General features: G+C 45.8%; 2 protein-coding genes across 4 annotated transcripts; one reads left to right on the forward strand and one right to left on the reverse strand.

The window, feature by feature from the left end:
• Positions 1-129: 129 nt before the first annotated feature.
• On the reverse strand, positions 130-9,505 carry LOC114784880 (polyhomeotic homolog 3). 3 transcript variants are annotated; one of them, XM_028970699.1, is made up of 14 exons: positions 8,104-9,505; positions 7,780-7,950; positions 7,101-7,190; positions 6,122-6,271; positions 5,623-5,694; positions 5,265-5,514; positions 4,344-5,176; positions 4,115-4,217; positions 3,774-4,024; positions 3,430-3,583; positions 3,027-3,141; positions 2,363-2,444; positions 1,667-1,931; positions 130-1,093 (listed from the first exon to the last, which is right to left on the reverse strand). In XM_028970699.1, the coding sequence occupies exons 1-14, from the start codon at positions 8,479-8,481 to the stop codon at positions 939-941; spliced, it is 3,069 nt and encodes a 1,022-aa protein (XP_028826532.1). In that variant the 5' UTR covers positions 8,482-9,505; the 3' UTR covers positions 130-938. The 3 variants fall into 3 exon arrangements, with proteins under 3 accessions (XP_028826532.1, XP_028826530.1, XP_028826531.1); XM_028970697.1 differs by having other exon boundaries at positions 3,430-3,604; XM_028970698.1 differs by lacking the exon at positions 5,623-5,694 and having other exon boundaries at positions 3,430-3,604.
• Positions 9,506-15,603: 6,098 nt separating this feature from the next.
• On the forward strand, positions 15,604-22,655 carry skilb (SKI-like proto-oncogene b). Its single transcript, XM_028967770.1, is given in 9 exon segments — positions 15,604-15,861; positions 16,775-17,350; positions 17,352-17,966; positions 19,837-19,917; positions 20,010-20,098; positions 20,239-20,402; positions 20,548-20,765; positions 20,863-21,045; positions 21,568-22,655. Coding segments are annotated over 8 exon segments (2,076 nt in total). The 5' UTR covers positions 15,604-15,861; positions 16,775-16,834; the 3' UTR covers positions 21,778-22,655.
• Positions 22,656-22,673: the final 18 nt, after the last annotated feature.

A 22,673-nucleotide genomic window follows, 5' to 3' on the forward strand; every position in this document is an offset into this window, starting at 1 on the left:
TCTGACATTGAACAGAACAGAATTATAATCTGAGAGATTCTGAACTAAAATGATTTGATTAATTTTTTTAAAAGTGATTGTATAGCTGAGACAAATGCAGAATAAAAAAAAAAGTCATATATTCAGTAATCAGTAAAAAAAATGGTTGTTTCTTTAATTAAATAGTTGCAGTGGCACGGTAAAAGCAATGTGACAAGTGAAAAACACCCTTTACATGGTACTATATGCTATAAAATGCCTCATTGGTAAAAATGGTTTTACACAGGCACTCTCATTTGCCTCAACAGAAGTGTTTACGTGTCTCCAACCATCTCGCACAGTAGTAAATTATTCATAAAATTCATCAAATCAACGGTTTTGCTCATCACTGTTCAGTTCCCCTTTATAAACGTGAGTGTTTTTCAATGTGTTGTACCTTTTAGAGCCTCCCAAACAAATATATTAAATATTACAAATTCTTCTGAGAACACTCGTAAATGTACACACACAAGGACACTGCCATGTTATACATGTACACATATACAGTACAATGAAAGTATCTACATAGGGACATGCTCACGGCTAAAATACCACCATTCTCTCCCCGGTAAAACACAGACACAGGGAATGGTCCACTCTTCTCAGAAGTATAAAAAACAACAACCCTGATCAGACCTATACAAAAAGGTGGACACAAGAAAAGATCGGCACTGTATATAGATTTTGTATATGTTATACATATATTAACCAAATATTGCTATCATGCTTCAGATGCTAAATTACTGGTGATTTTTCCCCCCCTTTTTTAAAGATTATTTTCGATTATGCAAATACACGCAAGAAATGACACACTGGACTCAATCTCTTCGGTTTAAAGTGCACAAAACGGCTCTACTCTATTGGCAAGGGCTCTTCATGGTTGTACGGGAGGGGTCCACTCCTTCCGTCCACCTTCCCTCTCAGGGCTCCTTCAGCGAGTTGATTCGAGCACAAATCTTGAGCGCCGGGCCCAGCTTGATGTTCATGGCACTCATTAGGTGGTCTTCTGTCAGCAGCAGTAAGGCCTGCCCGTCAATCTCTTGAGCTCTGAAGGATTCAGCAATTTCTTGACAGCCTGAAGATACAGCACAAGGGTAATTAAGAAAATTATGAGTGACTTTTATGGCTTGTACAGTTACAACAAATGCTAGAATTTCCTGTTCCAATACAACATGACATTATAGTGAGTCGCTCAGCATCTACAATAGAATATAAATATAAAGGAACACTGATCACACACAGTCAATGCAGCATTACAGAATACTGGGTTCTTTACTTCTAACACCATGATTTTATTTATTAAAATATTTTTTGTGTACTATTTATACTCTGTGTCTGTTAGCGAGACTAGGATGTTCATTACATAACCTCATTTGTGTTATTTCCTAGTCCTGTGGCTTCAGTTTTGTTCTAAAATGTAAAATATGTGAGAAGGTGAGTCCAGATTATTCACTAGTAATGTACTATGGGACACCACAGGAATTGGAGATGTTCACATGATTTGTTCAAAAAAGGCTGCCACAAAACAAGGAATGTGAAACATTTGGGAATGGCAGTAAACAATCCTGCCTGGGCTCCTAAAATCATGAAGCACCTTCACTGCACTGTTGATGGATGATGGTGTTTTTTTAATCTGCTGTAACATCACCTGGCAAGGTGGATATAAACTCCCACACTTGGTCCACAGACCAACCTGCCGGTTTTGGCCGGGAAGATTGGTCTGGGCTGGACACGGGGTCAGAGGTGGAATAAGCGTCCCTCCTGGCCCCATCAGAGCTCTCCCGAGTGATTAGTTCACGCTTGCGTTCCTGCTCCGTATACCGACGAAGCCTGGTTCTCATTGGGCTTGGGGCGTCTTCCTCCCCTTCCTGTGGTTGGTGAATCCTCCAGTGTCCCATTGGGCTACACTGTGTCTGAAAGACACACACATTTCCATTCTTATTGGACATAGGATCACCACTCTACAGGGTGGGCCATTTATATGGGATACACCTTAATAAAATGGGAATGTTTATGGCACATTAGTATATGTGAGGGGTAAACTTTTCAAGATGGGTGGTGACCATAGTGGTCATCTTGGATCCAACTTTTGTTTTTTCAATAGGAAGAGAGTCATGTGACATCAAATTTATTAGTAATTTCACCAGAAAAACAATGGTGTGCTTGGTTTTAACTTTATTCTTTCATGAGTTATTTACAAGTTTCTGACCACTTTTAAAATGTGTTCAATGTCACCAACCATTCCCATTTTATTAAGGTGTATCCATATAAATGGCCCACCCTGTATAATATTATATAATAATATATAAGCATGTTGTAGTAAGATAATGAAATGTGATAGTACCTCACTGGCCTGGTCTGGGCTTTGCTGACCTTCCTGACTCCCACTGTGCCGAAGTGTGCGGAACCGCTGGGCATAACTAAACCTAGTATTGAGTCACGAGAAGAGAAAGAGAGACGAGGGAAACTTAAGCAGAGAAAGACCTGCTGGTCTATTTATAGACCTACTACACTCCAGAGCAACACTGCTGCATATGTCTGCATGAACATAGTGTCAGAATTACTCCGTGCCTCATATGCTGGAGCAGAGGGTCTGACCACATCCTCTTAACGGTTATTTTGAGTATCTGATGTCATGCATGCAGCCAATCCTCAACTTCACACCAAAAAAAATTCTGAAAACTGTGTTCCGGACGGACTTAAACATAACTGCTCGGAAATTAAAATGATATACGAGTGGCTTTTTTTTTTTTTTTTTTTTTTTTTTTTTTACTGTTGCAGCTGGGGTGGAGGGTTGCAATAGAAGCAGACAGGCCTTTCCTGTTGAAACCTTGTGTTGTGGTCTGGTTGTTTGTGTTTAGGGCCGGCTTGTCATTTCTCCTAGAGACATGTTCTCCCAGCCCTTACTCTGACTGAAGGGAAAATCCAATCAGATCCCCACAAGATGGCTGGAATCGAATTAAAGTCCCAGCTGAAGGTCAAGAAAAAAATCTGGGGAAGAGCCTCACCGCTTGGCACAGGAGTTGGAACAGAAACGCCTGGATCGGAGGAAGGTGCGAGGATGTCCTTTCTTCCTGCAAAACTCGCATTGCAGCATGTCGTTCTGCCTCTCCTCAAACTCATCTACACGAGAGAAGGAGAAATACCGTTATCACACAGTCCAAAACGACTATTCAAATGCACCCTCCGGCAACTTTATTAGGAATATAGACCACACTGACACAATTTAAAAGGTGTGGAGTTCACAGCAATGGGACTGACATGGTCGTGGGGGTGCTTGTGTGGAATTGGTAGGACTGGACATGTGTTTTGATGCTTGTCCAGTGAAGATTTCTTGATATTATGCTATTTAAAAGCCACCTTTTCACGTGCAACGTGTGTGTGTTTTGAATGTAAACAAAAGACACTCACTGTCCGGGACCGTGTCGCCTGCATCCGAGTCAGAGGAATTGTCTTGTGAACCTGCTGAGTCCACCAGGGAGAGAAGCTCTTCCCCTTTATGCCCATTCACACCCTCCTCCTCAGACTCCTTAACTGACGCCACCATCAGAGACGAGCGACTGACCTGGAGATCATGACAGGGGTTCTTTATAATAAAAAAAAGTCTCATTTAAAACCTGGTTCTATGCACCAAACAAGCAGACAATGCTTGTGTGCCAACAGTGTACCACTGTCAACCACCAATTAGCAGTAATTAAGTATCATGCACCATAGTAGTTATTAGTAGTGTATAGAGTACTGGAGAGTCGAGATACCGGGAATGGCTCTAATCCCTCCTGAATGATGAAGCCCTCAACGAGGTGCGTTAAGATGACCGGTTTTGCTGTGCCTGCTTTGTGCTGCTCCTCTACTGCACTGCTGAAACTGGATGGAGGGGACTGGCCAAGGTTCTTGTCCAGTGAGGGTGAGATGACCGTGGGTGGGCCGTTAGACATAGTGGGCCCATTGGAGGGTTGGATCACACAGGACTGGGCAGGCGAGGTGTCCATGGCGTGACTATGGGCAGCTTAGAAGCAAGAAAAAGATTCAAATTAGACACTATGGCACTAATGACAATCGTGTGGATCGTGTAGACATTCGTATGAAACGTCTGTACCTGAGTGATGGTCAGTATGAGCAGAAAGAGTGTTTGTAATAGTGGGTTGCACCGGATCCAAAGGTGAAGGTGTCTTCACAGGTTCTTTGCTCCTAGATCCTCTCTTGAAGGCACAAAAATAAAATAAAATAAAGTCACATAAATTGTGCCATTTTGTCCCCGACTAAACCTGAACAGAAGATGCGTTAACCCAGGTATTGCCATGTAGTGAAATGAGCTAGATGTTTACCATGGTGTAATCCATGGCTGTGTCCTCTGTGGAAGAAATTGTCACAGTTTCATGTTTTCCTTCTGTGATTTTCTTCAGGTCTATCTGTAGCTTCTCCTTCTCCACCCCATTTGCTTCCATTTCCACTCCAAATTTCTGCTCTGTAGGAGAGGACTGACCATGTGGAGTCACTGGAGAGTCTGGGAGTTTTTGGAAGCTGCTGGGAGCCCCCAGGGGTAGGGCAGGGGAGGGAGGGCAAGGTCTCTGAGGAGAAGGCAGGGGAGAAGTGACTTTGGGTGATGCTGCTGGGATGGATGGGACCTGGCTGGAAGAAGGAGAAAGCTGCATGTTCTGCTGGACGGGGATCTTCTGCACTATTTTGCCAGGAGATTCTGACTTAGCGGGATGTGGGAAAAGGGAAGCAAGAGTCTTGTGGTGGATGCGGTCCCGTGGCGGAGAGACAGCATTGGCCGACTGGTTGCTGGCGTGCTTGACCGTGGGGGAGGACAGAGCAATTTTTAGCAGCTGCTTTGTTGCCAGCAGAGAGCGTTCTGTGGCACATGAGGGGTTCAGAGGTAGGGTCAAGGTGGAGGCGTTGTGTTGAGGTCGATCCATGGCAAGGGCAGGGGCTGGGCTGGGTGAGCTTGTCTGAGCTTGCTGGGTCAGGGTCGCTGGGCATCTCTGGAGCTCCAGTAAGCTCTTCTTTGGCGTGGCATGTGGGCTGCTGGACGGGGTCAGTCTCGGAGCACTGGGCTGCTTCTGGGGGCTGATCTGACTGTGAGACCTCTTGAGGTTTCCAGTGCTACTGAGTTTATGCTTGGCCAACGCGTGAGACTGTACAGGATTGTAAAAGGCTGCAGAGAGAAATAAAAAAAATATGTGTTAATGCGGTTTGGACAGTTTTGCTGAAATTAATTTGCTTGGATGAAAATTGTGACCTACACGCAGGTGGCACTGAAAGGTGCCGAACAGGTGCCGTTTTGGATCCGGCCTGCGGGGAGTTCGGACCATTTCCGCCTTTGGACGCTTCCTTTCCTTTGGCACTGGGTGGTGGGTTTAACCGCAAAGGAAATGTGGGAGCACGTGGCTGGGATGAGCCTTGGGGTTTGCTTAAAACTGTGGATTTGACTGGAAGGTTTGGAGGAATGGTCAGTGTTCCGGGTGGAGGTGGGCGTAGGGTCAGGCTCTGGAGCTGGTGAGGAAATTATTAAGGTGTTAATGAAATTATATAAGGTGTTAATGAATCACAACATTTCCGAATACAGTTAGAAGCTCTTAAATGCACATTCTGAAAACCAACCTGAGGAGAAGCAAATCGAGAAGAAGAGGAAAGGACAGACAGTTCAGGTCGTACTGCAGAGGTTAAAATCAGCTGCCACAAAAGCCAAAAGAGAAATAAGGAAACAGGAGGAAACAAGGAGGACAGAATAACTTAAAAAACAAATAGTTAGACAGAGGCTGAATAAATGGTTTAGAACAGGACAAGTGTCCTTGTGCTTCATCAACACCTATTCAAGGGGTGTATAAAGGACCATAAGGATGCAGCATCAGAATCTGACTTTAATGACTTGGAAAGTTTGATGGCATTTAATCATGGATTTTTGCCCAACACTTGAAACATTGGAAATGAAATGCCATTGTGTAAATAACAGGAATGGTGGCATTGCATCAGCAATAAGCCTGCAGAGAAACTGACACATTGACCTCAATGTGGCAAGCAAGCGTAAGCTCCACCAAAAACGAAGACCATTAACAGCCAAACTGTTATTAGAAGACTTGTTGAAGGACACTCCACATACCATTTGTGCCCTCAGGAGCATCTGAGCCTGGCTTGTACATGTGCCTTTGCCCTGAAGTAGCGCGTGGGGGGAAATCCTCGGGCTTGCAGTGCCTGGGCTGGAGCTCTGGGTTGTGGTGAGTGTTGACACCGCAGAGCTGGTTAACGTGACCTGTACAACACAACGGGGAAATAGAGCAGATTAAGTTAAACCTTAAGCTAAATGTCACAATACCCCAAGAGGACAAGACATTTGTACAAATTTGCTGATTTAATATAATAAACAGTTAATTTAAATACATTTCCATTTAGGGCATTTAGCAGATGTTTTCAGTAGTGTCTATCAGTAACTTTCTTCAGATACTGCGTGTGTGTGTGTGTGTGTGTGTGTGTGTGTGTGTGTGTGGACAGAGCCACAGCACCAACAGTTTCAAAACCTGATTCGTATTCTGCTTTGTTTAGCACCCTGAACTTAGCCCAAACTCAAACTGTAAAAAGTAATCCTAACCTTCACCATAACCCTTTACTGTAGCTGTAATCCAGTGGGTGTAAAACTGCTGACCTGTAGCACTGTGATTCCACAAATGATATTAGGTGAGAGAGACCTATAGGTTTTACATGGATTGTAAATCCAAGAATAAACACCACGTTGCACAATTTAAACACAGGAATGAGACAAGAAACAAACTATGACATACTGTGATACAAAATGTGTACTTGCTATGTTTGGTAAGAGACGATAATCATAAAACAGATGGGTTTTGTGTTCAAATAATTGTGATTGCACTGAAATGTGAGCCACGTACCCTTTATTGAATCATATTTATTTTTGTGCCTCAAAAATAATATTTTTGGGAATACTGGCATTCTATGACATCCTACTGTTCTACCCAGGCACGTGTGGCACGAGCCCAACAGGGTTGGGCTGTCTGTCAGCAGTCCTGCAGATGTATTCCTGTTACCCCACCCTTCACGTGAGAAAGCCTGACACGGCCACATACTGGGGACTGGTGTGACGACGCCACCGCCACTCTGTCAGTGGTTGATGAGGAGGGTGAAGAGGCAGCCGTCTTGTCGCTGAACAATGACGCCTGAAACGGAGAGGAATTGGACGTGTTGATTGCATGCAGGTTGTTGGAAACACACACAATGTCTCTTTGTTTGTGTTCGCACACTGGCAAGACTGACACAGAGATCAAAGCACTGGGAGGCAAAAAAAATGATAATAATAACCAAAGCACGCAACTGAAGATAGATGCACAGCATGCTCAGCCAAACAGTCTTTCAAATGAATGCATGCATCTGTTTTTTTTTTTTTTTTTTTAAAAGGAGGTTTAGAAGCAAAAAGAAAACAACACAGAGAGGGAGAAGCACACTGCAAGTAGGGCTGGGCTGGGTGTGTATATTATACTGACAATTTATGTCACTCGGTAAGATACTTGTTATTTTTATTTACATTTAACCCAAGGGACTACAATCTTGAACAAAGAACAATCTTGTCTTATTGTGTCAATTTGGTATCATTACCAGGCTTTTGGGTTGTTTTTTTTTTTTTAACCCCCACCCGCCCCTAGGTGCAGGTGAGCAGTGTCAAGGTAGGGATGTTAGTGCAAACACACGTTGGGCCAGAAGCAAGCAGATGTGTTTAAAGGGGTCTGAGGTTCCCCTGAGCCTCTGCACCTGCTGTGCAGAAGGCAGATGGCTTTGTCGCTGCTGCTGCTGCTGCTGCGCTGCTGCCTGAAGTGAGCCATGCTTCTGCTGCTGCTGCTGCTGCTTCTGCTGTGCGGTGTACATGTGATGCAGCAGCTGAGCAGCAGGCCCCCGTGGCTGTCGAGTGGTTTGCTGGATCACCTGACGAGGGCCACAGTACCACAGCAGAATGCAGAGTGAGGCCATGGTGCATATATGAGGTTGGTTTTTGTTTTTTTGTTTCGTGTGGGTGCGCGTGAGAGATAGAGGCTGGGTAGCAGGGGGGGCAAAGTGAGGCCCGAATCAAGAGTCTACCTGCACTATTTTCCTTTCTGTGGTCATGGGCATGGTGTGGAATGTGGTGACTGCTGTGTGGGCAGGAGTTGCACCCGGGTTGCCATTGGCCTGACTGGGGAGGCTGGCGGTGCCGGCAGGGGGAGGACTTTTTTTCGTCTCTGATTCTGAAGGCTTCTGGGGTTCCCTGTCCATCTCTTCAGGGTGTCTAGTAGCAGGAAGCTGAAAGGGAGCAACCACAGTAATCATATAAAAACAGTGACGGGGTTCCCACTCCAAGTCAGACGTAAAATTCCCTGACTTTTCTTGACCAGAATTTCCAGAAAGCAGAATTTCCATGACCTCCCATATAAACAAATGTCCAATAATACATTTGGGTGCAAACCAGAAAAAGGGCATTTTAAGGGGTTATAGAACTGAAAACTGCATTTACATCATTGTTGCTGAACAACAAAAAGGCAGCTTGGTGTGTCGAATGGAACAAACCAAAAGGCAAAACCAAAACCCTCACTGGGAGCAAAGACGCGCATTCACTGCACATCAGGTTTTGACTACTGCACTATTAACTTTTAACAAAATTCCCTGATAATCCCCTGACTGGAAACGCCTTTACGGAAAATTCCCTGACCCGTTGAAACCCTGCAATGAATAAATTAACAATAAAAAAATAATAGCCCTGTCAGGGAATTTCTGCATACAAAAAAAAAAAAGAAAAAAAAAAAAAGCCTGTTTCCTTTTGATTTTACTTGACATCTTTTTCATTATATTTTTCAATATTACTTTAACAACTACTATAGTTGTTACTGGTCAAACAATTAAAGATTACTACTGTTATCTGATGTCAAAAAAACACGGGGTGACAGTCAATTACATTTCTTATATATCCTTTTTACATTTGCACCATCTCACAGCCTGACTAGACACAGTGTACAAATAATAAAAAAAAATAATTTAAATATTTGTGTTCTTTCCCAGCTAAAATGTTCGACATTTTTTGGTCAATTCCGTCCACAGCATCAATGCATGAAAAGTGCGTTGATGATTTTGTACGAGTCCCACCAGACATCTGCACCTGAAAGCTCGGCTTTTAGGTACCTCGGTGTTGGCAGGTGCACACATTGACCTGAAAAAGTTTTCAACCTTTTCAAAGGCGCAAAACAGTGGATTTGCGATCCTAATTAGCAGATGTGTGTTTTTATTTCAAGCTATTATGGCATGACAATCCATATTTACTACTGTGCATCCCAGCCATGTTACGCATTGATGAGCTGGCCTATTCATGGCGGTTTAATTAAACAGTATAATGAACATTTAATCTTTGGACTCTGGAAATGGGAATTCTTGCCATTTCCACCCCTCAACAAGGCTACAGTATCTTATTAGTGGCACATCTGATCAGAAGCACACACATTTATAAAAAAAAAAAAAAGGTTCTTGTTTTTGATAGAAAACAACTGCTAGAAATGGTTCAGACCTCCCTGTCCAGACATCGCTCACGTTGTAAATGGCAACGGTGGCTGGAGGTGGCTGTTAATAACGGAATATCTGGACACATGTAGAGCGGAACCTCAGCAACAATTAGTCTTGCCTTCCAATGGAATGCTGTGTTCACTAATTCAGGTCTGCAACTTTAAAAGGGTTAATTGATTATTAGAAAGCCCTTTGGCAACCACCACAGCACAGCTGAAAACGGAGGCATTGATAAAATAAGCAAAAAAAAAAAAAAAGTTTTCAGACCACCTCAGAATTCTTGAGAATCTGGAGAATCAGTGACTACACGTTCTTCGTTTTCTATATTTCCCCCCAATACTGAATGGCAAATCGAGATGCTGCCCGACCACAAATTAAGCTCATTTTGCACCAGCTTGACGTTGAAAACATGCACGGAGAGTAGCGGATGATTTACAGAAGGCGTGACGAAGACGTGCTAGTTTCAGGTGACCTGTGGTTTGCACAGGGGCGGCGCGAAAGCGACATTTTCAAAGCAAAAGTGTCTAAGAAAACGACACCATGCGCCATACTCGACTGGTATTCGCCATCAAAATGCAGATTTCATCTGCCGGCCCGCAGCTCCCGGCTGCAGCCGTGGCCTGAACCGCTTCACACGGCCACAGGCAGAGACGCACAGGAAGCGGACCCGCATGCATTCCGCGTTTTCTGCCACGGCCGTGGACGCGACCGAGCGCCGTGTCACCAAGTTGCCGTTTTTCGATGGCCGGTTCGCACCTTCATTCATGATTTTTTTTTTCTCTCCTCCCTGTGATGCTCCTGACGACGGAGGCCTCGCGTGGTCATGAGCAAATCACAACAACGCCGACGACCACAGCGACATTAATAACAGCGAGCGTGATCCCCACGGAGCTCGCGTAAAACCGGGGTCACCGTGGGGAGTAAAACCGGGGTTCGCTGGCAGAAAAATGGGCGTGTGTGTGTGTGTGTGTGTGTGTGTACGCGCAGTGACAGGACCGATGTGTTGCTACAGATTTACATATCCACTTCCGAGACGGCGGGGACGCGGCGCCACAGCAACGAGAACAGAAAAAAAAACGCAACAAACCAATCGACGCCCGAGTTCGCCGCGTTACGAAGCAGAAAGCCCGTCTTAAAAAAAAAAATAACAACGATAAAATAAATAAAAAAAAAAACACGCGGCGATGTGAACTGACGTGCGCGTCCTGCGCCAGACCCGCGACCGCACGACAAAAGGATGGCGACAAACATCCCGCCGCGACATCCGCGGGTCAGAAACGCGGCCGCGGCCGCTCGGCCCCTACCAGCCCGGAGTCAATAAGCGAGACCATCCATCACACGGCGACCGTCTCTGGCGAGCATGTCCTAATGCGTCAAAGGTAAAAGTAGACCGCGCACATACGCGGCGCGGAGGCAGAGAAGTAGCGCGGCGGACGCGGTATAGCACCCCGCGCAGTGCAGGAGGAGTACGGGCCGAGCGGCTCGGCTCGGCTCGGCTCGGCTCGGCTCGGCTCGGCTCGGCTCGGCTCGGCTCGGCTCGGCGGAGAAAACGTCGGGGTGTCGACCCATAAAAAAATAAAAAAAACTACACGCGAGCTCAAATGGGAGAAGTGCAAGGAAACAGTATGGTTAATACTATAGAATAATAATAATTATTATTATTATTATATGTTATATGTTATTATTATATGTTTGATATGTATTTTTTTCTGGCTTCTCTATCCACCTCCAGAGCCTTAAACTTTATTTTGCATCCAGAACAGGACCTTATTTACCCACTGGGTGTTTTTAATTCTACTTATTGCACTTATCGTGTTTTGCTGTATTGTCAAGCTGTATCAGCTGTACGTTTGCTGCCTTGCTGTGTAATAGCAATAAAGGTGTCTTGTCCAAATTATAAATATTGCATTTGCTCAGAGGCTCCTAGTGAAACTGTTTGTGATGTCCCACTTAACAGAATGATTTGTGTTGTTCTAATTAATCAGTATTTGGACTGAGAATTCTGATAGGGGTGGGACTACTGAATTATGACATGACAACAGGCCCTCAGAAACAATTCACACAGGGTTGCCGACTGGATTCATTGGCAAAAGTTTTATATTTCAACATGACAATCTAGATCAGTGTTAATTGTTACCAGTATAATCTTATACCTCTGTAATTTCCATCAGTGTTCTGCTGTGCTTTGTTTCAGCTGGCACTGCTGTCCCTGCCAGTGAACACTACATTTCCCAGTAAGCCCTGCAAACCTAGGTGCAGCGATAATGGGATTACCATGGTGACCGCCTGTTTGGCTTGAGCGGTGTCTTGTTGAAACAGAACATGTTGAAGCTGCATTTAAATCAGCCAAACTGCATTTATAAAGGGTTCTCTTGAAGCTACAGAGAAGTGGAAGGATGCAGGGGGAACATTGAACACTTTGAACATCTGTGGTGTTGGACTAAACATGCCATCCACAAAGGTGATTAAACCTAATAGTTTAGATATCAAAACGAAGATCATTGAAGTTAAACCTCGGCGGACTGAGAACCCGGGATCGCTGCAGACCAAAATCATCGGTAAGAAGAGGGCCTCAAGCTGCTCGAGATGCATTCAGACCAACAAATGTGAGAAGACCAGCAGATCTCAGACCCACGCCCAGGCCTCAAAGTGCGAGAGGAAAGGGAAGACTGTCCCTGCACCCCCCCTCAAGTCGCGAGAGAAGCAGGCGGAGAAGAAGGAGCAGCAGGCCACTGAGAAGAGGGTGATATTTGAAATTCAGAGGTAAGAAGGAGCCATATGGTGCTGCGTCCTAATCCTAAAGACAGCATCCTGGCGTCTTATCTCTGCACACCTGCTTGTCTAACCTATTTCTATTGCCATTATTTCACCAGATGGATAGCTGCTAATTGTGTTATATGTAACAAACTCAACCCAGATGACACAAATGTCACAGATTCCAACCCTCTTTGTTAACTTCCTTAACAAAGAGGGTTGTGAACACAAGAGGGTCTTATATATGTAAAATAATATTTATAATACTTAAGGCAAAATGTTTAACAGTTTCTTACATTCCTCTTTTATTCATTTGTCCCCCTCTTATATTTTTTTTCAGCCATAAGGCTTTCACTGTCTTTCCACCAAATCCAAAGAAGAGAAATGAGATCCAAAAAAGTATGTTTTATTATAAAGGCATGTGTGTGTTTTTTTTTTTTTTTTTTTACCATGTTAGGTATAATTAGCTGTTTTAGATATTTAGATATGCACTCAGTACATTTGATGTGAAGCATAGGTCAGAGTAATATGAAATTCTTTTGCTTTTAGTCTACTGTTTATGTTTGTGACTGGTTTGGATTTCAGATGCTGAGGCTGAGCTGGCAGCTCTTGAGGATCTACGTCTGAGTCGAGCGATGGGTTACATTTCCCTAACCCCTGGCACTGTGGGTGAGTGCCTTCCTCCGTCCATTACTTTTAACAGATGACCACTTCCAGCCCTCCAGATTAAAGAGAAGAACCCCCCCGCTGGTACACAAATTAGCCACAAGGGGGTGCTACAACCATAAAAAATAGCCTTCCTATAGAAGTTTTTCTTTTCAGGGATTTTGAACGTAATAACATGAATGTGGAAATGTTGTGACGTTGTTACGACTGAATAACTACTGATTCACTGAATAATGACTTGGAAGATGGAAGAACCAATGAATGAATGGTTGTGCTTTTGTAATTTACATTCCCTTGTACATTCATGCCCTTGTAGGGGGCTCTTTGACACTGGAGGAAGTTAGAAGCAAGCAGCAGCAAGAAATGCAAATGAAAAGAAGGCCAAAACAGGTATTATGAAAAGAGTCAACCATTTTACACCCTTTTGCCAATTTATCAGCCTGATTTTAATTTCTCTGTTTTCATCAGGTTAAAAGGAACCATTTGGAAACCTTCCCAGTCCTGGGGTGACCAACACATTTTATGTGAATATTACAGTTTAGCAAACTATTAAAAATGACTGGGCTCCTTATCGTATTGCACTGACTAGCACTATCCTTGATTGTCTGTTGTTCGGTTTGAGTTAATCTTTCCCGTTCATGGAGGCCATCAGTTTTGGACCATATGTAGCACAATGAATGTTTCCTTAAATGCATTTGTGGCATGAAAATGTTTTTGAGAATTGTTATTTTCATGCATAAGGACAACACAGTGTTGGATATTCTGCTGCTGTAAGTGTGCAAAATTGTGACTGTTGTGTCATTAACCATGTATTGTCTTTGTTCCTTAAAGTAAAAAAAAATTTCAATATATATTTTTGTGGTCCACTATATAATGTGCTACGTTAAAATTACATCTCAAGAAAATATAATAAACTTCTAGGCATGCATCCAGCTGCTAATGTTAGCTGGTTGTGAAAGGGGTTATAATTATACAGTCTCAATCTTGCAATTACAATATATAATTAGAAAAAAACACATAGTGATAGATTTGGGTTGTGGCCTTTGGTAAATATGGGAGATCTATATTTACCAGCCACTACATTACATCAAAAATCACCTTCCAAACATTGCGCCCAAAACCACAAGAGCTCTGAATGTGTCCTGAAGGATCTGGCACAAAGATAATATTGCAAATGCTTGAGGTTCTGTAAGCTGTGAGGTGAGGAATCTGTAGGTTTTAGTAATTTTTCCCCCAGCATGCTGGTGATGCTATCTGGATATATTGGAGGCCAAGTCAACAGCTCGATCTGTCAAAGAAACATCTGCAAGGTATCTCAGCGGAGGCAAACTACACACAACTGGCTGTCATGCGCTCTAAAAAGAAACCATGATTTACCGCACCATGCCACCTTCTTTCACCTTTGTGCTCTTTATAGGCAATTTCGGCGGTGATGGGTTAGAGTGGTCACCATGACCGGTTCGCAGCAGCACGGTTTCATACACAGCAAGCTCTTCTGTGAGTTGTGACACCTTTCTGTCATGGCTGCCAATTTGTGCCACCAGGCCTGATGACAGTTTACAGGTTGGCATATTTTCGCAAAGTAGAACCCACTGTGTACTGGGAACACTGCAAGAGGGATATTAAAATGTGCACCATGTGCAATATAAGAGTGTAACCTGGCAGCCAATATATTCAAATTCTGTTCCTGCATTTTATTGTTCATTCCAAAGGAACGGTTGAACTTTTAGCATGCCGTGTCCTGCCACCATCAGTACAGCTATGTTTAAGATATGTTGCTCGTCTCAAATTCCATTTGACATCTCTGCGGTCTGTGATCACCTGAGTTCGGTTCCCACGAAAACCGGTTTTACCACATCCCCCCTGTTGCAGTCGTAGGTGCGAATGCAGAGCAGCGTGGTGCACGGTGTGATTACATCGAGAGGTCAGAATAAGAGACTAATTGCATTTTCTGTGCGTGGATGAGTGAAACTGAGTTTTCTCCTGCGAGCCCCCTCCGCCAAGCCGTGACCTAAATGGGCTCCAGGCCAGCTTGCCCCCTCCTGACACCACCAATACGCTGCAGAAACCCAGCCAGAGCACATTCCGGGCCGCAAGGAATATTTCATCTGCGACTATTAAACGTTCTGGGCCCAGAAGTTACGGCCCATGTGAACACAAAGGCACTTCGAGCACGGGGGAAAGGCGGGAATCCGTGCACGTCCTGCAGCATACAAATGCAAACAGTGATGCAAATGGCGGGAGAATTGTCACCTCTTGCGGTTTATGTTAATGGTCTGATGGGATGAAATAGGCGGACAAAAGAAAACGCAAATCCACGTCTGGCCGTCTGGGCAGACAAAAGACAACCCGAATCCACATCTGGCTGGTGCGAGGCTCCGACATCTGCATACGGAGCGCGTTTGGCCACGTTGACCGCCATTCCACTATTCATTATCATCCTCTAGTATTCTGACGCGATTAAAAGAGTATTATTGTTTTTTTTTTCATTAGAACACCTCGATTCTTCGACGATTGACTTTGATAAAGCCCTTCTCGCATGGTAAACGAGGTTTTAAAAGAAGCGAAACCGATGAATGTAATGGATTAAATTGGTTGTCCCGTATCCTACAGTCGATGTATTAGCGTTAGTATTTCGGGCACAGGGAGAGATTACCATCTGACCCCAAGCCCTGCCCGCCAGACGGACTTCCCATCAGCGGCGTCTGACGCGCGCGCGCGCGCCCGCCGTCTGGTGACGTAAGCCGCCGGGCCGCGGCTTGACGTCGCGGGGTCTCGCGCCGCCGACGCTCGTTCTCGCCAGTCGGCCGATGCGTCGAGGCCGGAGCTCCGGTCAGACCTCCAGCCGGGACCCAAGGTTACCCCCACAGGCGCGCCGGCGGCGAGGAGGTGAGCACGATCCACGGCGGTTGTACGATGGCGGCCGGCGAGATGTGCGCGTTTCTTACTTTTCCTGTTTTTTTTTTATTTTTTATTTTAAATTCGCTCACGAAATACAATACGTTATCATGCCGTGTCGTATAGAATACACAAAATCCAGTCTTTTTACACGGTGAGCCAGCACGTGGGTACGTAGGTAAATTGTAATTGACTTGACTACATATTTATTCGTTACGGTCGGACGAAATGAATAAACACGCAGTCGCGGCTCGTTCCATTCGGGGACGTCGCGATGGAATTTCTTCTACGCTCTCCTCGCCAGCTCAGGTGATGGAAACACGAGCTGTTTTCTTCCGAGCTGGGTCGTTTCGATAGATGTACTTTTCCTCCCACCCAACGATTAAAAAAAAATAATAAAATAAAATAAAAAAACCGGTCTGCGATGCGCGCTGTTGCGGTCCCGTGTGGGGCGAGAGGGGGAGGGGAGCCCGTGGGAGGGAGTGGGTGAGTGGAATGCTGGAATTCTGTTCCAGTCACAACAACGTCTAGGCTTTTTCAACAACACGAATAAAAATATAAAAAAAACTGTTCCACCACAACGTCGTCGGTGAGTGTCGTCAGACATAATAATTTACATCAAATGTTTTAAGTGACCCATATAATCCTAAATATTGACAGAAGTGGAACTATAATAATGTTAGAGTATTCCTGGGTGCAGAAAGTAGATATTGCCCAGGTGTGGGGATGGATCTGTGGGTTCAGGTGGTGTTATGTGTAGCCTAAAAGGGTTTCTGGGGTGGAGGTGTCGGGGACACAAATTGAAAATGTCAAGAAAGTTTAGTCCTCGCCACACACAATTAACAAGCTGTATATGAAGAGGTGTGTGTGATTAATTCATTATTATTCGTTTTTTTATAATAAGATGAAGAACTGACCACAGAGGAAGGACATTGAAGAACATTTGAAACCCGAGTGAAGCAAGATGGCCAGTGTCCAGCACAGTCTGCTCCTCGTCCACAAGGACCACGGCCCATTCAAGGGCTCCATGAAGAGGTCCAGCAGAGAGCGGCCACTGGAATCCACTCCAATTAAAAAGCGAATAATGGCGTCCATGAGCCCCAAATCAAAGAAGAGCCCTGATGCATTTGCTCAGACTGCCAGCGTGAAGACTGAACGCATGGAAGAGGAGGCGGCAGGACACTTTCTGCTGCTCGGGCCTGGCCATAATAAGGGGTATCATCACGGGCCATTTTTGAAATATGGAGGCGCTTTGGATCTCAGCCCAGGACTGAGGCACACTCTGGCCCAGTTTACTCTGAGCAGCCAGTGCTCTCTGGGCGGCCCTGCCGCATTTTCGGACCACTATGGTCACAGAAAGACGCCTCCTTTCCAGACCATGGCTGGTGCGACCGGCGGCCCGCTCCTGGTGGCCCCTGACAGCTCCACGGATCTCAGCCTCTGCGTACTCGAAGGAGAGTCCATTTCCTGTTTCTCGGTTGGGGGGGGAGTGGCGGCTCTGTCTGCCCCAGGTGCTGAACACTGTGCTGAGGGATTTCACTCTGCAGCAGATCAACGCCATGTGCGACCAGCTCTACGTCTACTGCTCACGATGCGACGCCTCTCAGCTCCACGTCCTGAAAGTCACGGGCGTCCTCCCGCCTGGCGCCCCGTCCTGCGGACTCATCACCCTGACCGACGCCCAGCGCCTCTGCAACGCCCTTCTTCAGCCAGGGGACGCGGCTACGGACCACGACGCTGCAGAGGAAGGAGAGGGGAAGGAGGTGAAGGACGCCGAAGGCTTCTGGGTAGAGCACCAGTGTCTGGGCAAATGCCAGGGTCTGTTTGTGCCGCGGCTCTACGCCGCGCCGAACTTGCCCTGCATCCGCTGCGCCCAGTGCCGCGCCCTCTTCTCCCCGAAGAGGTTCGTCATGCACTCCCACCACCAGCCGGACAAGCGCACCTGCCACTGGGGCTTCGACTCAGCCAAGTGGGCCTGCTACCTGCAGCTCGGACGCAAGCACCTCGGCGCAGCGGAGGAGCCGGAATTCCAGCAGCTGCTGGAGAGAATGAAGGAGAAGTTCCACGGAGTCCACACCGCGGAGGCAAAACTCGCTGTAAGTCCGCCATTATTATTTTGGCCGATGGGTTTAAAGAGGGTGACTTAACAGTTCCCGATGTAGGCGCCAAGCTTGCCTGTCTACTGGCCGCGTTCAGAGAGGTTGTGCGGTGAGATGGTGGTTATGGGCCGGACAGACGGCCTATTTTCCGTAGATAAGCTGAAGGCTCTTATAAACAACCCGAGTTCTGCCCCGATGCAGATCGTAACTAAAACAACTAAAACAAGCACCCGGGCCTTCGCCCATTCCGGCACTTACGAGGAAACGTGATTTCATGCGACTGTAAGACGTGTAGCAGTTGTGCTGAAGTAGAGCCCTGGAATACAGCAGATGTTTCCCCCCAAAGGAAAGGGCTGGCCGGGGTTCAGCTGGGGTCACATGGCTCTCAAGCCCTCGCAGAGAAGAACTGTTTTACACAAACAACCAGAGAATGGCTGCGACGGGGCGGGAGGGACCGAGCGAGAGCAGCCGAGAGCAGTCCGTCACATGCCCCTACAGCCTGCCGCATCCTCTTGCAGGGCCAGCACTCACCTCGCTGGACCCGCCCACCTCCGGCTCAACAAGCTTCCAGCCAATCGTAGTGGAGACCCTCAGGCCCGGCCTTCCCCCCGCGGCAAATCGTCATTCGGTTCATTCCCGTCTCATTATGCGTAGACTAGAGGCTCCTCGCTCAGGACACACTATCCTGTGGAGTCTCAGATAGGATAATAGAATGATAGAATAATATGAGTGCAGCGTGTTACCGACCTGGGTGCCAGTCAGACAACCTTCAGACGTGGAAAAGGGCCCTCTTGAAGTAACCTTGACGTCTTCCGCCGGCCTTCTTACGTGACTGAATGATTTATGTTTTTTTTTCCTTCCATAATGAAGTTTGCATCTGCCATTTTTTTTTTTTTTTTGGCGTGTGACATGTAAAGCGGATCAGTCCCACACTCGACCTTTCTGGCCCGAGTGCCAACACGGTTTAATTTGACGTGCGAGCAGCTGGGGGTTAAGTAAAGGTTGTGGTATTTTCTAGTATGAGGGGGGGTGATACGTCTGCCTGTGTCACATGTAAATAACTGGGCGGATTAGTGTCCTCATGCTATGGACGCCACGTGACTGATAAATGCAGGGCCTCCCCTTCCCCCAGTGCCCTACACACACACACACACACACACACACACACACACACACACACACACACAGCTCATCTGCCCTGCAACAGTGCAGCCAGTGGGAATAAACATTCATAATTCAGGAAACTAAATGTTTTAGCTGCAAATTAGAAAGCCTCACAAGAGGCCCGTTGGATCGTGCTATATTTGGTGGTTGACACCGGGTGATTTCCTGTTATGAATTTATTATGGGCTGTTTGTGACCCGGTGAATCAGATCTGTGTGGAGAACACAAATTAGCGAAGACGCTTCCTCTGCGTTCCGGCACTCAGACGCTCTTGTGCTAAGAGGATGTTTTTGTCTGCGGCTGCGTGGGTGTGTACAGTATAGGCTGCCCCCCCCACCCCCAGGGGCCATTCTGTCTGCACGACTCTGATGAGTGCTCATGTGATACGTTACTGCCCCGTTTTCATTAAAAGCAGATTAGGTTACTGTTGGATTACGTAACAACTTCCCATGTTTCCTCAGTATGGCCCCAGACGTAGATTCCTGTCTGCTGTTACATGGGAAGGGTGGGTCTGGCAGAGCATCAGAAAGCTGAAAAAAAAAAAAAAAAACTAGTTCTGTTCATGGGAATAATTGGAGCACAAACAGCCAGAGCTGGGCCTGGGGGCCATCAAAGCTCTGAACAGACCGTGAAGGCCATTTGAAGCTCTGCAGGGACTTGTTTAGTCACTGGCACCATGACACACACTGTGCGTGTCTTGCAGGAGGGGGCCGGAAAGCCAAAGGTGGGGTTTGATCTGGGCCCTGTGAAGGACAGGCTGTGTGGGGCTGAGTCTGGTGAGAAGGTACGACAGCTACCTAGACCTGAACCATGAGCTGCTTCTGTCAGCGCTTTCTCCTGAGTTCTGACATGCTTCTCCATTCTCTCCCGTTTTAGGCAGCACCTCCACCCGTCTTTGCTCTGGGCAGCCACCTGCATCCAGGCATCAAAGGCGACCCACGTCACCTTGACATCATACGCCACAGGTACTGCAACTTCATACACCATCTGTGCAAATAAAGAAATATTATCAGCTTAGTAATGCAATTACACAGAGAATCAAACATCATAATAATAATAATAATATTCTAATATGTTGCATATCATGCAATTTTCCCTCTTCTAGCTTTTACTTGTACATGCAAGAGAGGTTAAATGAGTCTGCCGTGTCCCCAAGTCCCGGAAAGCACGCAGGGCCACTGAACGCGAACGTGCTTCACGATCTCCTTAGCCAGGCCGACAAGAGACAGGATGAGAACGCCGCTGTGCAGAAGACACATGTTGCCACAGGTATGTGGCGTTTTGTTTCAGCCACATCATCCAGGAAAATGCCTTTTCCCCACTGGGCTTATGTGTGAGCGTTTATTATTAGCTCCGAGTGTAGCTGTCGGTTAGCAACAGTCTGTGATCAGTCTTGCGCCATGCCGTGTTGTAGAACTCCAGAGTCCAAGTGGATCCGCCGCCCAATCGCAGCAAGAACGCCCTGGCGACGAGCAGCCGGAGAGTGTCTCCATAGAAACGTCACAGAATAAGCGGGATGTTGGCGTCGAGAAGGCGAGCAGAGACAGCGTGGTGATGGAGGTACTCCAGCTATACCGGATTCAGCACGAGAAGCTTCTCTCCACCCTGCAGAGGCAGCAACAGCTGGAGAAGGTGTGTAATGTGTCCACCCCACCAGCACAGTGCAATGCAGCACAGTGCAATGCAGTCAGATTGACTCATTTGCCCCTCTCTTTCGGGCTGTAAACAGGAGCTGGAGGCTTTGCGTGGGGGTGAAGTGGCGAGCTGTGGCGGTCTACTGGAGGCAGGGCAGACTGAGCATGCTCAGAGGCTGTGGGAGGAGAAGAGGAAGACAGTGAGTCGGGTGAAGCAGACCTCCAGGCACAAAGCAGACGACGGAGAGTGTCAGGGGGAGAGCCGTTATGTGACAGAGGTACAGAAAAATACACAACAAAACAAAGACATACCTAAAAATTCCAGAACTAAATAAAACATATATGAATGTAGGAAATATGAGCTTTTACAGACTGGTCAGTATATCTGTAATAGATAAACGTTAATGCCCATACAAAAAAAATGGTACTGTCACTCTCACAGCAGAACAGAGGGCATGGTGGACGTTTTTTTTAATATATGGAAGTGTCTCTCATTTAATGTGCTAAATGCCTCTGCTTTTGGCTACCCGCGTGCACAGTCTGAGTGCGAGACAGTCTCTAGATAGTGTTTTTGTTTGGTCTCTCAGCAGCTGTGGCCTTGGAGATCAGGCCCATCCTCCCAGACCTTTTATGTGGATTATTTATTTATTTATTTATTTATTTATTTATTTATTTATGGACAGCCGCTCTTAGCGCCCTCTGGTGTTTGTGCTTCCGACTGCAAATCAATCAGTCTTCATTTCCTGTGTGTCTGCTCTTCTTCCTGGAACTGATTACAAATATGTCTTGTCTGTCTGTAGTTACTGGAGCTTCGTAGGAGGCTGGACCGGGCCGAGGAGGACCGCGAGGAGCTGCAGGAGGAGTTGCGGAGGGAGAGGGAGGCGAGGGAGATGCTGGAGCGGACCATCGGCGAGCTTCAGCAACAAATGAAGGGTCCCGTTCCCCTGGGATCTTCTATAAGCCCAGCCCCATCCCCTAATAATGACTCACAGGGACCGAGTACCCCATAGTGCTTAATCCATCACTCGTACAAGCATTCTTCTCTATATGAAGGCCAATCTGTTGGAAATCCTTGATCTGATGTCACCATCAGTTAACTCGGCACATTGAAAATTTCCAACAACTGTACAATTGGCTCCAAAAACATTTATGGGAAACTTGTTGCAAAAATGGTTCAGATTTGGAACAAATTTCAAAGCAAAAAAAAAGAGACAATTATCAAGGATATTTAGCTTTTGTATCATTTATATGTTTTTTTTTTGCTACTAAAATTAGGTAGGATTGAAAACAAAAACCCAAATTTCATACTGTACATTAAACTGTATATATTACTTGGAAATATTTATTGTTTATGGAAAGACATTATACAAAAGAGAATGCTTATGTTACTGCACATGTACTTAATCTTTATTGGACCCCGATACATGTATGAATGTATGTTTAACAAAATGTATTGTGTTTAAGACAATTTGGTCCATGCAATTACACAGATTTGAGATATTTTAAAGAATGTTTTTCTCGTTTGGTTGCTGTTGAAGGAATACGGCGTGAGCTGTGGATTTAGAGGTTATATAAAAATGTAGGTATTTTCTATGCAGCGTCTCTGTTTACAGTTTTGTAAAGCTACTCTGTATGTTTTATTAATTTCTCACTAACAGAAATAACATGCTCTGCCTTTTGCACACAACAGCACGCTTAGGCATTTTACAACTGGTTTGTAGTTTGAAATGTGTGACAAACTCCTTAACCTGTTTTTTTTTTTTTTGGTGTGTGTTTATTTCACCAGACGACAATCAATGTCACCATTTCCTGATAAGAACCTACGCTGCTGAAATGTGTATCTACCTCAGATGCAAGTCTTTCAGAGAGGCTGTCCAACATTCTGTACTTACTTGTATTTTTATGC

The sequence above is a fragment of the Denticeps clupeoides genome, chromosome 2 (genome assembly GCF_900700375.1).
Source record: "Denticeps clupeoides chromosome 2, fDenClu1.1, whole genome shotgun sequence".
In the NCBI taxonomy this organism is placed as follows: Eukaryota; Metazoa; Chordata; class Actinopteri; order Clupeiformes; family Denticipitidae; genus Denticeps; species Denticeps clupeoides.